Source organism: Phoenix dactylifera, chromosome 4 (genome assembly GCF_051530095.1).
Source record: "Phoenix dactylifera cultivar Ajwa chromosome 4, Ajwa_hap1_PhDact_Kaust_v1.1, whole genome shotgun sequence".
NCBI classification, from domain to species: Eukaryota; Viridiplantae; Streptophyta; class Magnoliopsida; order Arecales; family Arecaceae; genus Phoenix; species Phoenix dactylifera.
This window is the reverse complement of record NC_143193.1, coordinates 43,158,582-43,176,212: the sequence shown is the minus strand read 5'-3', so window position 1 is coordinate 43,176,212 and position 17,631 is coordinate 43,158,582. Positions and strand designations below refer to the sequence as shown.

Below are 17,631 nucleotides of genomic sequence, written 5' to 3'. Positions count from 1 at the left end.
GTGGTCCTATGTTTTAGGCTTAACTTTGTCTATTTAAAGTCTGGTTCTCGTAATGAATTTAAGAGAGAAGTTTTTTTTTAATCATGTATTCTCTTCTCATTTTTGGTTTCCTTCCCTCTCAACAAACTGACCTTGTTGAGAGAAGACTTCCTTTATTATTTTGTATTTTTTGCCATAGTTGATTTATCATAATAATGTTGTCAAGAACTTTTATTCCTCTATTGCTGACATTATCCTTCAGGTTCCGATTTTTTGGTTTCAATCGGTTTTTGTAGCTTCTAGAAAATTGGCTTCTAGTTTTTCCTTCTGTTCAACCATTAAGTTTTCGTTCACTGCTTCTTTTGCAATCATTTCATATCTCTTGAATTGGTTCTGGTTGTATCTTTCATACAAAGAATGATCGATATTCTTTCATGACATCGATTACACCCCCCTAGAAATTTCGAAGTACTCCGAACTCCTTCATTCATCCGCTTGCACATATCTCTAAGCATCTATTGTACGATCCTCGCATGAAAGAACGATTGTTCTTCTTTCGCAACATCGACCATTGGATCGCACAAATCTCAAAATTCTCCGAACTCCATTCCTCTACTTGCACAGATCTCAAAGCGACCATTGCACATCCAATGATGGCCAAAGCAAACTAACCTAATTAAGATATGCCAGGTATCCTACTTGATTAGTTCTCTCCATTGGCGATGTGGACTGGATAACGAATCCATCTAGAGGCCAATAGATGCGGAGAACGGTGCAAGCAAGGAATGGAGAACGGTAGACCAGAACAGAAGAAGAGCGGAATGGCGGAGAACGGTGCAAGCAACCCGGCGGAGGCTCCGGATCTCGACACGCCGGAAAAGCCCGGCCTCGAGCTGGCGCAGTTCGCGGCGGGGTGCTTCTGGGGGGTGGAGCTGGCGTTCCAGAGGGTGGAGGGGGTGGCGAAGACGGAAGTGGGATACTCCCAGGGGAAGCTCCCGGATCCCAGCTACGAGGACGTGCGCATGGGAGGCACAAACCATGCAGAGGTGGTGAGGATCCACTTCGATCCTGTTGCCTGTCCGTATCCCAAGCTTCTTGCAGCCTTTTGGGGCCGCCATGATCCCACCACTCTCAATCGCCAGGTATGGTTATCTTGTTTCTTTCTGTAATTTTATCTTTTAGCCTTTGGTTATTGGATGTTTAGGCATATACTAGAGGGGATCTTTGATATGGTGGTGGGGATCTGGGCTGAGGTTGATCAACTCCAAAGGGTTAAATGATCTAAAAGAATGTTTAGTCCCGGATCTTGGGGAGCTAAGGAATCCAAAAAAAAAAAAAACCTTCTGGCTAGCCATTTTGGATGAGGTTCTATATTGTTACAAATAATATCAAATTCGACCTATAGCCTATGTGAACTAGGGGACACTGCAACACGAGTTTATGGAGGTTGACTACGGGCCTATCGTAGTGCTTATGATTAGATTTAAATGGATTTGAACCATTAGTTTGACGAGGATATCAGGGCTTGAATGAAGAAAGTATGTGAGGACCCATGCAGGCGTGTATTTAGTCCCACATTGGTTATTCGCCGAAAAAATTTGGGTACGTATATAGGACTAAGAAATTCTAAAAAAATATATTCCAGCTAGCCATTTTGGTTCTGGGTTATTACATCTACGGTGACCTTTAGGAAAAATCTTTTACATAGAGATGTCTTTGAAGATAGTCTGTGAGTGTTTTCTGAGTCAGTAGACGTAGAACCATTCATTTGTTTGGAATACAGTTCAAGGAAAGGAAAAAAATTAAAGGAGTAGAAACCTTTCTATTCACCAAAAAAAAAAATTGTTATTTAAATTTCTAAAAATTTGATATTGTGTTCTTATTGGCCAAAAAGTCTAGTCTCTTTGCCTCTAAAATATTGTTGTATATTTCCTCCAACACCATCCACATCAGGCATTAAAACAGTCAGAAATATAAAACTTGATCCACAGGTTGGTCCATTTGCATCCCTACTTTAAATTCACACCAATTACTAGCTTAATTTACAGAGCTGCTGAATCCTATATGGTGCACCCATGTCCCCATCTGCTGCGTCGTGAGAGCGAACTAGCACAATTTCTTAGTAACAATAGTTTACCTAATAACAACCCCCCTTGGGAAGAAATGGTCCTCACTTACCAAGTTGATATTTGACTAGATATTGTTAACATTAAAAAATAATTTCCGTCCTAATGTCTATGTTAGTAAACTCTGAAACCGAAAATAACAAAAAACAACAATAAAATATTAACACCACCAAGTTATTATGTCATTCATAGAATGAAACATTGCTTTCTTAAGATTTAATCTAAAATATTATTCTTCTCAAAATGAACTATGAGAACTGTTATAATAGTTGTTAAATTGATGCAGTGTCTGCTATTTTAATGAATGTCCATTGGGCTAATAGAGTCCTCCTGTGGCTCCTCAAGCCATTCATTTAAGATGAGCCATATGACATACATGGCCAGCATGACATGGCTTGTGGACTGTGTCTTAGATAACAATAACTATGGTTTGTCTTTACTTTTAGTTATTAGAATAAGTAGATTTACAAATACAAGTTCGCCTACTTGCCATTAGGTAGACTTCATTGGCCAAGCAACTATAGTGGATAAGTTCCAAGCAAACTGGAGCAAGTGAGAGTGACGCTTTTTTGCAGATAGTTATAATAATAACTACAATTTTCTCTTGGGAGCTAATCTCAAGTAGTACAAGAGGACTTGTACTGGTCTGAAAGTATCAAGTAAAACAGAAGATATGAACACTTGTGGGCTTTAGAATTAGTTCTTTCTTGGTCTTCTCTGACCAAATCTACAACAGCTTGGGTGACATTTTATAACTTCTAGGAGCCAAGTAACTACAAGGACATTTCAGATATCTAGGATAGTACAAGTCTTCTTTATATAGTAATTCGATCTATTGTTCTAGATCCCTGCTTACTAGGAAGAGAAGAGTTAAAAAGAATTGAGCTACCTTCTCATTATTCGGAGGTGAATTATAAAACATAATATTGAAAACCTTATGGACCTAGCATAGGTCATAATATTGAAAACCTTATATTGAAAACACCGAAAGCTTGACTAACTTATGGACCTAGCATAGGTCATAATATTGAAAACCTTATATTGAAAACTACTTAGGAGACTACTTGGGGCGCATCAACTCACCCTTTTAATAATGACGGGAAGAATAGTCATGCAACAGCTAGCGATTGACTTCTTATTTATCTCTTATACTTGGATCAACAAATAGATGAGAAATTTGGAATTGATTGCTTGCTGCTTATTACTATTACTATTATTATTATTATTTAAAAGAAATAAAAGTCAGAAAAGAAAATGGATTTTTTCTCTTGTTCAATGCTGTCTATAGAAATCAAAATTTATGGTCTTAATCACACTTCTTTCTTATGAATGCATGGTATGCTTGTTTAATCCCTACTTTCCGAGTATGTGATACCTACCACTCCATCTCTATTTGCTATTGTTCACATAAAAACAGAAGTTGACATCGATGCATGAAGTCTTTGTACATGAAATATTCTAGACTTCTAACCTATGTATAAATGGCATGATATTGAGAAAAATTAAATCACTGATTGAAGCATTACATCAAGCATGTAGTCGAAATTTTACCTCAATATTGTAGATGTCATGAGCTTGTTTTGGGTTGAGAATAGTAAGTCCAAACCTATAACCACTGGTAGCCTGGAACCTGAATCTCTGATCAAGATAAAAGGGAAGAGCCTAGACGAGTGGGTTGGGTAGAATCAACACAACTTTTGAGTCACTTTTTTGGAACCTTTTTTCACCAGAGTTGCACCAAACATTTGACACGTACTAGGTTCAGACGTATCTAGTTTCAACAAACCAAATCTTGGGCCGTGTTCATTTAGTATTCCAACTGCCTCTTCACAGTACTTTTAGTAGCCCATCTGGTCCAATGGGCTAGATACAAATAGAACTTTCCATTTGGCGTCGTTTGGTTGTGTAATTCAATTGAATAATGCAATTCAATTACAGGCTGCAATTTAATTACTTGTAATTGGAATTGCAGTAGTGAAAAGGGGCCTCATTTGGTTATTTGTAATTGAAATATGCAAATATAAGTACATCTATGGTTGTTTAATGTGGAAAGAGATATAGTTACCCAGTAATTGAGTTGGTGGTAAGGTTACTATTGAGAAAACCATATTTCGATTAAATTATCATATGCTATTGAATTAGTATAAGAATAATTACTATATAAGAATAATGTATCATGTATCATTTACTTGTATTATAGGAAAAAACCTAAATTTTGACTAGCTAATTTTCTTGTGAAGCAATATTATAAAATATTAAACTTTAATTGGGTTCAGGCCAGATCTATTTTTGGTCCAAATAGGTAATTGAGGCGGACCAATCAAGTTGAGGCAAGGCTCAAGCTTGAATTATCTAAAAATTTTCGGACCTAAGCTCGGCCCAAAGACCAAAAGAAATATTCGGATTGGGTTCGAGTAGTAGTGTAGCCCAGTGGCCCAGCCAGACCCAGTTTTAGCCCTAGGACGGTGCAATGAAGAAGGAGAAGTTTGATAGTTAGAGGAGCGAGGTGATTCCTTTCAAGGTCTTTCTTGGTTACAAGATTTTGTAGTGGGAATTGCGATAATTTTTAATTATAGTTTCAATTATAAGCATTGGGGCTTTTTTTTTTAGTTAAACAACAGCCTGTGGTTACAACTATAATTATCATTTTATAATCGAGCCAAGCTCTAGTTGTCCATCAATAGAATGTTTAAGAGATATAATAAAAGATTAAAGTCATTTGAGACTTTCATTTCTATAGATTGCCATAATAATCTTCATTATATTTTAATCTTATAATTGAAATGCATTGTATTCCACATGGTTAATATTAACATAATAATAAATAATTACAAAAATAATTATTTATTTAGATAATAATAATATATATTTTATTATATATAATATATTTATATATTAGTATTTCAAGTTAATTAGAGCCATACAGGAGCTAGCTAAACCTAGCTCTAGCTCCACTAGTTTCGACTCAAGATAAATTGCGCCGAACTTGAACTAACTCGCGAACAGGTTGCTCTTTTGCCAGCCCTAACGAAGAAGGGCTATGCCCAATGATATTTTGATCTAGATTTCTACAATAACACCGGTTGGGGGGGAGGGGGAATGAACGGTGTGAAATGTGTTTTCAGGAGGAGGTGTGTTTATAATTTGACAAGGATTGTTTTAAGAACTCATGGATGGAGACTCTTAACTTTTTTACTTGCTAAAGTAGAGCCATGATGTTACGAGATCAAAGCCTACAAACACTAGAAACCTATTGCTAAAAAACAAACACTAGAAGCCTAACCCAAACGTCACCTCACGATAGCTAACCCAACTTTAATTCAGAGATATAGCTCATAAGTTTCTTGACCTATTCTCTTCTCTTGCTCCCTTCATTTGAGCCCACGCATGTACTGCATGCTCATGTTGTGCTACAACACAAGGGTACTTCTAAGAATCACACCAACTAAAAAAAATCACTATACTGTGTTCACTAACATCAGTTATTTGGCTATGTTTTGCAATGTAATTAGTGATGCCGACACATGTAAATGACAAATGAATCAATTCATTCACAAAGTTCTGATGTTGTTTCATGAATGAATACAAAGTCATTCACTGTATCCATGCAAACTGCTGCGTAGATGCTGGTAAGTTGCTTTGTATTTATCCCTGATCAACCACTACAAGAACCTGCCATCAGATAAGGTTTTGAGCAGTGATCAAAACTGTTTGCTACGTCAAAAGTTGAATCCACAGTCATCAAAAGTCACCACCAAAAAGCTTTTTCTAACAGCAATATACCTTGTAGCTATCGAAAATTTACTGCTATACATAGCACATGATAAATGCTATTTCATTATGTAATATATATATATATATATATATATATATATATATATATATATATATATATATATATATATATATATATATATATATATATTCTAAAAAGTTTGGTGTTACAAATGTTGTTTGGTAATCTTAGATCTCGCGCCCTGTTACTAAAAGATTTTGTAAAAAGATAGTTTACTACATAAGAAATATGACTGGGAACTGTTGAGGCAAGCTTGAGTCTAGCCTAGTAAAGAATCAAAACATGTCAAAGTTGTGAATCCACTTGATCTAAAACTCCAACCATGGTGGGATTCATATCCTGGCTTGATCTCACCCATGTCATCTCCACCAACACCACCTAAGTTAGTGCTTTTGCTTTGAAGTCTTATACGACATCATAATATTCATTACAACAATTTATTGTATGTATAATTTGCCGGTGCATGCATTCTGCTCATGATTTAAAATAACGACAATTATAATATTCCAATGACCATTGTTAACCATTCTGGAAAGTCCTTTATGTTATATATATTAATAATGGATGCATAATTAACGATCGTTGCTTTACCATTATATCGTTACAATGGCTGTTTTATATATAGTTGCCACTATATATTTACCATTTCTTCCTTTCTAATACAATATCTTTCTCAAAATTCAAATTTTGTTTCGAGTTCTCCTCCAAGAAAGCTAGTAAGGCCTAGAAAATATTTTTTTATTGAGTGAATAGTGATTTGGAAAGTACCTTTATTTTTCCTGTATTTTCCATATAATACCATTAATATATATATAATTTAGTATTTAACAATGACTTTTGATTTTTCTGTTCCAAAGGGGAATGATGTGGGCACCCAATACCGGTCAGGCATATACTACTACAATGAGGCGCAAGCTAAATATGCTAGGGAATCCCTAGAGGAGAAGGAAAAGGAGATTAAGGACAGGAAAATTGTGACAGAGATTCTTCCAGCGAAGAAGTTCTACAGGGCAGAAGAGTACCATCGGCAATACTTGGAGAAAGGGGGTGGAACAGGAGTAAAACAATCTGCTAGGAAAGCATGCAATGACCCCATCAGGTGCTATGGATGACATGATATGCTTCATTCAACTTTGTGTTTCTTCTTACCAAAGTATCATCATATGCATGTAAGCCCTCTAGGGTAATGGCGTGTCTAAATAAAAATCAGAGCATTTCAATATTGTGTTAGGTTCTATCCATATAGCAACAGATGTTACTTTATTGGCTCTTCACATTAATTAGTATATCATGGTGCCATTGTGAGGCCCAATAGTCCCACATCGAAAAGACTCGTTTCAGAGCCTGGGCATATGAGGCGGGTGTTTCCAAATCCTGACTCTTGTCTGATGGTGGGAAGGATGTGAGGCTCAATAGTTTCACATCAGAAATACTCGTTTCAGAACCTGGGCATATGAGGTGGGTGTCTCCAAATCCTGCAGATACATTTTGGGAGGAAAACAAAACCGGAGGGGGGTGAAGGACGTTTGCATGAAGCTTCGGAACCGGACAATATCTGGCAGGGATGCTCCGTATTTTCCCCCTCATGTGGCCCCCACATGGGCACTAGATGCCTCACATGCTCCGCACAGGCAGGAGCATGACAGCCATGTAAATCATAGTTATTCAGGAAAATGCTGCCATGATACTACAATGCCAATTTGAAAACAGGCATTTTAGATATTGTTTTGCAATCTTGGGAAGAAGTGCTGAGCATTACTAATTTTGTTCAGAAAAATGGCTGGATACTATAATTTTTCAATAAGATTTCAGGTTGTGCTGAAACTATTATCAAAATGAAGACATAGGTCCTTAATTTAGATTTTTTTCCCTTTCTTTCTCTGAAAAATAAACTCTCCTTCTAAACTTGATCAAGAAAAGCATAATGGAGCTAAACGCTCATTTATTCATTAATATAAGTGGAATTGTCTTACAAGAGAAATTAAAAACACAGAAACCTTTAAGTTTTTTTTTTCCAGGGAGAATGTGAAAGGAATTAACTTCCTAAAGCTCATCCTTAAGAGGTGCTTCTTTCTCGGGAGATGCTTTGGTAGGATAGGATGCCTGCATAGCTATACCACATAGCCCTTGTTTTGCTGAGATACCACGCTCCATCCTTACATAGCCATTCTCACCCCACGTAGAACCCCATGAATTCTTTACTATCCAATATTTTGTCCCATCCCTTGTTGTTCCATATCCTACGACAGCAACTCCATGATCCAGATCTGTGCCACAATCTCCAGTGAAAACACCCTGGTATAAAAGTGATAAAGCTCCATCATATAGTCAAAAGATTCATGTTACACATAAAAAATAAAATAAAATTGGTTTAGATGCAAACATCATCTATATCATAAGATGATCTTCCTTGGTGAGTTAGGCCTATTTCAGATATATAACATGAGGCAAACATAACAAATATGTGCACAAACCTCAGAGTAAAATTGGAAAGCTGAACCGCTTGCTTCAATAGCGACAGACACAGGCTGATTGGCCACTGCTTGCATCAAAGCATCCTCGTCGTTCTCGGGAACATCCTCATGCCCATCAATCACAACCACATGAGAATTCTCCTGCAAGACCAGCAACAATTACTCCTTTTTGTTCCAAATGTACATTAGATGAATGCTTCTGGCCCTTTAATAACTATGCAAATGGGCAAGACAGCCATTTTGTTATCAATAGCTTATTGAAGACCCAACTTATTCTTTGCATCATCTAAAATTAAATGATCAACATATTCCTCATGAGAACTGTAACATCTGGTCATTTTTCAGTACATTGATTTTAAGGTTATATTTTGAATTTTCTATTGGAATCATCGATTAAGTATGCGATCTATGTAAGAACTACTACTTCAATTGAACTTGAGCTACCTTGGATAAGTTGCATGTTTGATCTTTCCCTACATAGGGGTAGTTTGCTTCAGTTGTTATTCCCCCGTTTCCTTTAATGAACTCAAATGCATGATCCATTAGACCTCCATCACATCCATTGTCATCCTTGTTATCGCAGTCGACCAGCTCTTGCTCCGAGAGGGAAACAAGGTTTTTGGTTCTGATCTGGTTTATGCCCTCCACTGCAGCAACTGCTGAGAAAGCCCAACAGCTACCTACAATATCAGCAATGGCATGTGAGAATTCTGACTTAAAGTATATATATCATCATGATAAAGCAGCCAATGGTAGTTCAGCAAGGGAGAAATATGAAACTTTTGCAAAGGTGGCCAAGTTCACCAAAAGTTTGGGATCAAAAAAAAAAAAAAAAAAAAGCATAACTAAAATAATCATTAGATATGATGCCATGGGTGCAAGATCATGGAAAATAAGTAAATATGAGAAAGGCAGCTCCAGATGGTAGCTACAACAAAAACCACTAAGACTGGTTAATCAGCAGCATATTTGTGATTATGAGTTAAAAAAGCAGTAGATAGTTAGTCTCCAAACTATTTATGAAATTTGTGGTATATTAATACCTTGAACTTACTTCTGGTATTTGGAAAGATAATTTGGTCAGTGGAGATTTTATTAATAATTAGAGCACTAGTACAAATAGCAGAATCGAGAAAAAGGATTCATGCAGCCGATCCCAATTAGTTTGGTTTTAAGGCTTAGTTAGATGAGATAACACCTTATCATTTTCTCCTATCAAGCCCTGCTGTGTACATATATTTTGTGAAAATTTCTACTAGTTTGGTCACAGGAGGATCCAGCTTATAGAAGGTCTTACCACATTGGCCTTGATCTTTGACGCCTGTAACTGCACCATTTTGCCTCCAGTCCACAGAGGGAGGCAAGTCAGCTATCTTCTCATACATGAACGTCCTGGCGGAGCTACGCAGGCTTCCCCGGCGCATCCGGTGGTGCATCACTTTAGACCCAGCAAACGTGTTCCTGAACTCTTCCTTGGTCATGTCCCCGAACTTGTTTAGCTTCAACTTGTAGGGCTTGTCCTTCTTGTTGAATTCATGGATGAACTTGACATTCTCCTTGAACACATTGAACCTCTTGTGCTTCTCATCGAGGTCGAGGTCCCGCGACACCGTGTGGATGCTCCGCCACCTCTCATACAAGTCCCGGAAGCTCTCCTCCGACGCAAGGTCCTTCTCGGTGAAGGGAATGCTCTCGGTCAGTGCGAAGGCCAGTGCAAAGACTATGGCTAGCAAGATAACCCTCCCCATTTCTAGCTACGAGGATATGAGTATGGGAGATCAGAGGGGATGCGTGAGTGTTTTATAGCGTATGAAAGGACCCCCAATAGTGTGAACCGAAGATGGAGTGGAGAGCTAATGTTTCTTGTGGGGACAAACAATAGAACTTAACTGAGAAGATATGAAGATAAGAGTGGGGGCGAGTGAAGAAGGAATGCTCTCAAATAGCTCTATGGCAATGGGTGCAAGCAAGTGGAGTGATGCCAGCATTCTTTTTAGCATTGTTAAAAAGGCCCTTTAAAGTTGAGATGAGGGAGGGATAACTTTTGCCTGTGATTCCGTTGCTTTAGGAATTGGTGTTGCTAATTAACCTACGTCATGTGAAATGGTGGAGAGAGAGCTAGAAGCTCACTTTTTATATAACGGCTCTCGTCCTCTTTCTAAACCGTATAAAGGTTCCGTAGAATCCGATGTAGTTGTTCGGTTTGTTACATGTATATGGTTAACTGAGAGTGCAAGCTTATGTTGAGTGCTTTCAGAAGTTTGTTCGAGTGACCATCCACCTTCTGAGCTGCTTTCTTTTTGATCTGGATCATGACAAAATCGATCTTGGCATGTGGAATTAATGCATGGTTATTTGCAGGAGATTTAAATAAGTATATTATTTAGTTTAGTTTATGTACTCTAGTAATTGCCATTTGTTAGTGATCAATGTAGAGTAGTATCTATGTATGAGTTTTAGGGATGCAAAATATTATCTATACTATAATATACTACGATATTAGCCATTTTAGTAAGTGGTATTCAGCTCAGAAAAGAAAAATGCTTCATGGCACCCAAAGTATTCGTCGAGCCTATAGCTGACTTGGCAGCTCCATGATTAATTAACCCGATGTATTTGGCAACAAATCTACAAGCGAAAACCAAAATAACCTCTTGACACGTGAAAGTTAATAGATCATGCATGCATAAAGGGAGTTGTTGTGAGGACCAGCCCACAAACGGTGAGCTAATGGGCCAAGCCCAACATGGCCGGCCCATCTGAAGACCCAGAGGTGGTGATCGCCAGCTGAGACGGTTACAACGGCCTGACAGCCACGATCACCACCACTCTCCTCTTCCAGCTGAGGGCTATTAAGGCTCATGGATCCCTCGCAGAGGAACTCCATCACCCTCTCATTTCTTCTCATTCCCCTCTTTTATGCTACAAGGAACTGAAGCAGGAGCAATATCATCGGAGTAGGGATCCGAGCCGCTGGAGGGAACATCACAGAGTTGTCCCGGAGCTAGGTAAGTCTTGATCTCTTCTCTCTTGTATCGTTCATACTTCATTCAAGTAGGATCCAGTCTGGCTATGAAACAAAACCAAGAAGGGAAAAAAAAGAAAATAGAAGAGATCGAAGAGTGAAGGAGAGAAGGAAGAAGATGAAGAGGAGGGAGGAGAAAGGTCTAGATCGGCTGTGAGCTGACATTGGCTGAGGTCCTTTCTCCTTCACCCGATTTCTTTTCCTTCCACTAAAATCTTAGATCTAGAAATCCAAAAATGCAAACCTATCTTCCGATTCATGGGAATGGTCCTCGGCTCGTGCAAATCCAGTTCCCAAGGGTGGAACCAGTTTGATCTCAGCCGGAGGTGATTGGAGAAGACGAGCCGAAGGGGGATCTCCCTGTTTTGGCCGTAGACGCCGCCGGATCGGGGCACTGTGGACGCCATCAGGCCGACTGTGGCGATCGGCCGCGCGCTACGCAAGCTCCACTAGCTTCGGCCGGTTCCTCTGCTCCTTCAGAGGTGCACGCGCCCCAACTTCTCCACCGTAGGTGGAGGATGAGAGCGGCCAGCCGGACCACGGCTGCTGCAGGTCGGACCGCGGGCGCCGCGGGTGCCGCTGGTTGGCTGCAGCGCCGCCGGCTTCCTCCGAAGCACTTCCAGGCTCGCCCCTTTGCCCTATGGGAGGAGAGGAGAAGAGGAGGGGGAGGAGATCGAGACGGGAAGAAGAAAGGAAGAGAAGAAGGTTCGGGAAGGGAGGAGAAGAGAAGGAGAAGAAAGAAAAGAAAAAGAAGAAAAAAGAAAAGAAAAGAAAAAGAGGAAAAGAAGGAAAAGAAAAGAAGAAAGGAAAATAAAATAAAAATTTCTGTGGGCCGAATTGGGCCTGATTCTGGGGTGGTCTTCAAATGAACCGGGCTTTAAAGGCCCGAGGCCGGGCTAGGCCTTGGTCCGAGCCCAACATTCTTAAACCCAGAATTAACTGAACCAATATACAATTGACCCAGGCCTGAACCAGTAATTGGGTCAAATCTGAACCAGTATGCAATTGACTCAGACTTGAACCAGTAATTGGGTCAGATCTGAGCCAGTATGCAATTGACCCAGACCTGAACCTGAAATTGGGTCAGATTTGAACTAGTATGCAATTGACCCAGGCCTGAACCAGTAAATGGGTCAGACCTGAACCAGTATGCAATAGACCCAGACCTGAACCAGAAATGAAATCAAATCCGAACCAGAAATTGAATTGGGCCATAGGCTTGAACCAGAAATTGATTAGACTATGGATCCAAAAATGAAATTGAGTCCTATGGATGGGCTGTAAATGACTTTAAGATTATAAATAAATAGAAATTAAATGTGCAAGTGACATGTAATTTAATGATTTTGCTAGGTATTGGAGAATTAGCATTTGGTGAGCAAATTAAGGTAAGTAACCTGTCTTAATCTTATTATGGATCATGTATCATATTTTATAAGATGAAAAAGTATTATTTATGCAATTAGAATTGGGTATATGAATTGTGGAAAAAGTAAGTAACCCTGATATAATCTTATATTTTATCAAATACTTGTGACTACTCGATTATGAAATTATATATGATTATTTATGTTTTTATAAAATTAGGATCAAGCATGTGTTATCAATAGTTGCATAATTTTAATTAGATGACATTCATCATGAATATCATAATATGTATATAAATTTATGATGTATAGAAGTTGCACGAAAAATCAAGGTTTTCAGTATGATCATGAGTTTTATCTATCATTATGCCATTATTCACTTTCCAAAGTTTCTATGAGAAAAGATTTATGAAAAGCATGATATGTTTTAAGAACTCTCAGATCGCTATATATGACCCTCGCCAGTGGCTAACAGTAACTAGGCATACGACCCCCGCTAGTGGGTAAAAGTAACGGGGCTTTACGAACCCTACCAGTGGATAATAGTAACTGGAAGATGACCCTGCAGTGGCAAAGACCTTGCCGTGGGAATAAGAGCGGCCATAGCTACACTATCATTTGAGAGTATGAATTTCAAAGTATGAAATAATAGCAAAAGTTTTATGATGCATAATCATATTTGTGAAGTTGCATGAATGGACTTGCATAGTTTTATGACTGTTGGTTTATATGAAATGTTTACTTTGTTACAAGCACAGATTTCAAAGCAAGAATAATGACAGCACAGATTTCAAGGCATGAATAATGCTAAGTACGGATTTCAAAGCAAGAATAATGACGAGTACGGATTTCAAAGCATGAAATAAAGACAAAAGTTTTACGTTTGATTTGATTATATGAGCAACAAAAATTTAATCATGGGAATGGGTAGCTAAGTTGGCTTTCACATAATTGGAATAATAATAATAATATAATAAATAAATAAATTAAAAAATAAAATAAAATAATAATATTGGTTTATATTGTCTTAGGTGACAATAAGCAACAAAAAGAAGGAATGTAGGGCTAATACAAGCCATTCTAGGGACGTGATTGTGACAGAAAAATTATCAAAGCTTAGGTTAAGATCATTATGAATTGTGATTAGAAAATTGCCAGAGTTTAAGTTATGATCACATGAGATTATGACCAAAATTAGAACCAAAGAATAAGTTTAAGATCACTAGGGTTTACAATAGAAATGTATCATAGCTTAAGATTATGATCACCTCGGACATGACAAAAGTAGTAAAATTAAATTCAGTGCTTAAGTGAAAAATCACTAAGCATTGTGATAAAAATATAAGTACTGAGATTGGTATTCGATGAGTATGAAGGACTGGATAAGATGGTTTTGATCAGGATGGGGGATGTTTGACCTAAGGTAAGTGTAGGAAGGTTTACCCCGGCATAGCAGTTATACCATGTTCAGATATTGTTTAAATGACTCGAAAGTTTAAAATTTGTAAGGATTTGGATGTGATTATTAGATTGTGATTTGTACATGGATTGGTCATAGAATTGGAATGAGCCAAGAAAGATTTTTTTTTAATATAATATCATAAAGGATTGTTCTTCAAGGTTAAATCCGTATGTGGATTATAATTGGTATTGGCATACTTGGATATTGCAAATAATTGTATTTCCATTGGGGAATTTAATTCTTAAGGCCATAGAGTATGCATATTAATGGAGGAATTCTAGTTATTTGAATTTTCATTTTTGGATTGGACTATTAGATCTTTCTCATAATTATTGGACACTATTGGATGTGTTAGCTTAACCTCAAGTTTAAGTTTATGATTTGACAAGGGATATTTGTTATTGAGTGGAGACTTTGATTTTGGACATAGATATTGAAATTGGAATGCTTGCTTACTAGGCTCGTAGCCAAAGTGTGGATCAGCTATGTTGGGAGTCCTCTCAGTGGATATTTCACGTTATGATTAATTGGATTTTGACCAAAATTTAATGAAAGAGGATTGGTCATGGAATATTATCATACAATGTAATTATTTGTTTATTAATCAATTTGGAAGTTCATTTTGATATGGGGATATATTGTAATATTACTTCTAGCTTTTTTATTGAAGAATTGATTTTATTGTATTCATCTTGGTGAAATTATTAATTGACTTAATCATCATCTTTGGATCCAAATAATAAATTTTATTCTTATCTATCGTAGACTATGTGATGTATATGAAATTTCAATTGAAAGTTTGGGTTTATAAGTTGATCTAGGGTCATTTGTCAATAGTGTTGAGGTTGAAACTTAAATTGCATGAAGAATTTGAATTTTTTCTAGACATAGATGGTTGTGATGGAAGATCTTTGAGGTTTGACTCATTGGTGTTGAATTAAAGTCTTGTAATTTGTTGGAGCATATACATACATACATACATACATATATATATATATATATATATATATATATATATATATATATATATATATATATATATATATAGTTATAGTTATAAGAGTTTGACTTGGAATCGTCTAGTTGAATTGATAAAAGAATTAAGATTCAATACATTTTGGAATTATAGTAACGAGCCCATATGATGATTTTGAATGGATCAATTGACTTGAGAGTTAATCTAGATTAGATGTATTCGAGGTAAATTAAGGGACAAGAATCAACAATTCCTTTTTTTAGGCTGTACTTGGAAAATTGTAAATATGGATCTCTTTAGTTCATAATACAAGTAGTATTTCGATCAAAAGTTATTAGTGAATCCAAGGATTTTAGTGTTTTGAATCAGAGTGCGCAGCGGAAACATGGTAGAATGTTAGATAAAAGACTAAGTAACTTCATTTGTTTAAGAATTAAGGTATATAAATTTCGAGAACGAAATTATTTTTAAGGAGGGAAGAATTTGAGGAACAGCCCACACACAGTGAGCTAATGGGCCAAGCCCAACGTGGCCGGCCCATCTTGAGACCCAGAGGCGGTGATCGCCAGCTGAGACGGTTACAACCGCCTGACAGCCACGATCACCACCACTCTCCTCTTCTAGCTAAGGGCTATTAAGGCCCATGGATCCCTCGCAGAGGAACTCCATCACCCTCTCATTTCTTCTCATTCCCCTCTTTTATGCTCCAAGGAACTAAAGCAGTGCAACACGAAAAATCAAAATTTTCAGCATGATCATGAGTTTTATCTATCATGATGCCATTATTCACTTTCTAAAGTTTCTATGAGAAAAGATTTATGAAAAGCATGATATGTTTTAAGAACTCTCAGATCGCTATGTACGACTCCCATCAGTGGGTAAAAGTAACGTGGCTTTACGACCCCCGCCAGTGGGTAATAGTAATTGGAAGATGACCCTGCAATGGTAAAGGCCTTGCCGTGGGAATAAGAGCGGCCATAGCTATATTACCATCTGAGAGTATGAATTTCAAAGTATGGAATAATGGCAAAAGTTTTATAATGCATAATCATATTTGTGAAATTGCATGAATGGACTTGCATAGTTTTATGACTGTTGGTTTATATAAAATGTTTACTTTGTTACAAGCACAGATTTCAAAGCAAGAATAATGACAGCACATATTTCAAGGCATGAATAATGCTAAGTATGGATTTCAAAGCAAGAATAATGGCGAGTACGGATTTCAAAGCATGAAATAAAGACAAAAGTTTTACGTCTGATTTGATTATATGTTGTATGAACTGCTTACTTTGTTACAACTGTTAGTTTCTTAAAATAATGCACTAGTATGAAAAATATTATGCTTGATCTGATAAGATTATGCATGATTACTTACTAAGCTTTATAGCTCACACCAATTTACTTATATTCTTACAGATGAATAGAAGATGCTAGAAACAAGGAGCGCGACGTGCTTAGGGTTATCGAAAAAGAAAATGAAATATTAAATGTTGCTATTTTTAGATGATTTGTAATCAATCTTTTACTGATGAAACATTTGATGACATTCAAGAATGACATTGTTCATAATTAATCTGAAGTTTTAAAGTGGTTGCGTGTTATCGTATGTTTAATTTTGCAATAGCACGATCGTGTCATGATCCGAATTTGGGGCGTGACATTTGTGTAGCATTAATTACAATGAAAAATCACTCAAAGAAGTTATTCAGATATCTTGCACCAATCGTTTTGGTTCATTAGACTGTATGCTTTACGGTATTCATTCAAATGGGCAATGAGAATTCACCACACTAGTTGAGTGACTTTTGAGTGATAATTTTGAGTTATTTAAAACATTTTTGATTCAGAAGAAATGGAATCTTAGTTTATCTTGATCAAGATGAAAGTTAGGCAAGTTTGGAAAGTATAATCCCAACATCTAGGCTAATATATAAGATACAAGTTATCGATACCTTGGGGCTAATTTAGTAATTAAAACCTAGATTAGTTATTGTTTGGTCTTTGATTCAATATCCATCTACAACAGCTGCTGCAACTAGTACTACTATTCTACTACTATTTCTACTACTATTCTTTTTAAGAAATAGGATAACAGGAAACCCACCTAAATTGAAGTGAGAACAGGACACAACATGAATGAGATATTTGCAAGCCACCTCATATCTAAATTAAAATTTGCCTCAAGTTCGATTTGCATAGTGAGAAAGCAAGCTAAAGCTAGGATTAGCTCACTTGAGCTTGACTTGATTTAGCTAGAAATATGAATATATATATATATATATATATATATATATATATATGCATTATTTTTCACCATTATCAATTTAATTAAATACATATAATTTATCAAGTATAGTATATATTTCAATTATAAGAACAAAATATAATTGGAAAAACTAATGCAAAATATATAGGAAAGTCTT

At 36.9% G+C, this 17,631-nt stretch overlaps 2 protein-coding genes and 1 long non-coding RNA gene across 3 annotated transcripts; 2 read left to right on the top strand and 1 right to left on the bottom strand.

Moving 5' to 3' along the window:
- The first annotated feature begins 779 nt into the window (after positions 1-779).
- Positions 780-7,123, top strand: LOC120113162 (peptide methionine sulfoxide reductase-like). The gene is made up of 2 exons (XM_039133978.3): positions 780-1,121; positions 6,759-7,123. The coding sequence occupies exons 1-2, from the start codon at positions 801-803 to the stop codon at positions 7,011-7,013; spliced, it is 576 nt and encodes a 191-aa protein (XP_038989906.3). The 5' UTR covers positions 780-800; the 3' UTR covers positions 7,014-7,123.
- A 676-nt stretch (positions 7,124-7,799) lies between these two features.
- Positions 7,800-10,898, bottom strand: LOC103718187 (vignain-like). The gene is made up of 4 exons (XM_008806891.5): positions 9,673-10,898; positions 8,820-9,055; positions 8,376-8,516; positions 7,800-8,196 (listed from the first exon to the last, which is right to left on the bottom strand). Exons 1-4 carry the CDS (start codon positions 10,121-10,123, stop codon positions 7,945-7,947), a joined length of 1,080 nt encoding a protein of 359 aa, XP_008805113.4. The 5' UTR covers positions 10,124-10,898; the 3' UTR covers positions 7,800-7,944.
- A 303-nt stretch (positions 10,899-11,201) lies between these two features.
- Positions 11,202-16,731, top strand: LOC149767800 (uncharacterized). Its single transcript, XR_016400278.1, has 3 exons — positions 11,202-11,383; positions 12,754-12,788; positions 16,625-16,731. It is a non-coding gene; the product is annotated as an uncharacterized LOC149767800 (long non-coding RNA).
- Positions 16,732-17,631: the final 900 nt, after the last annotated feature.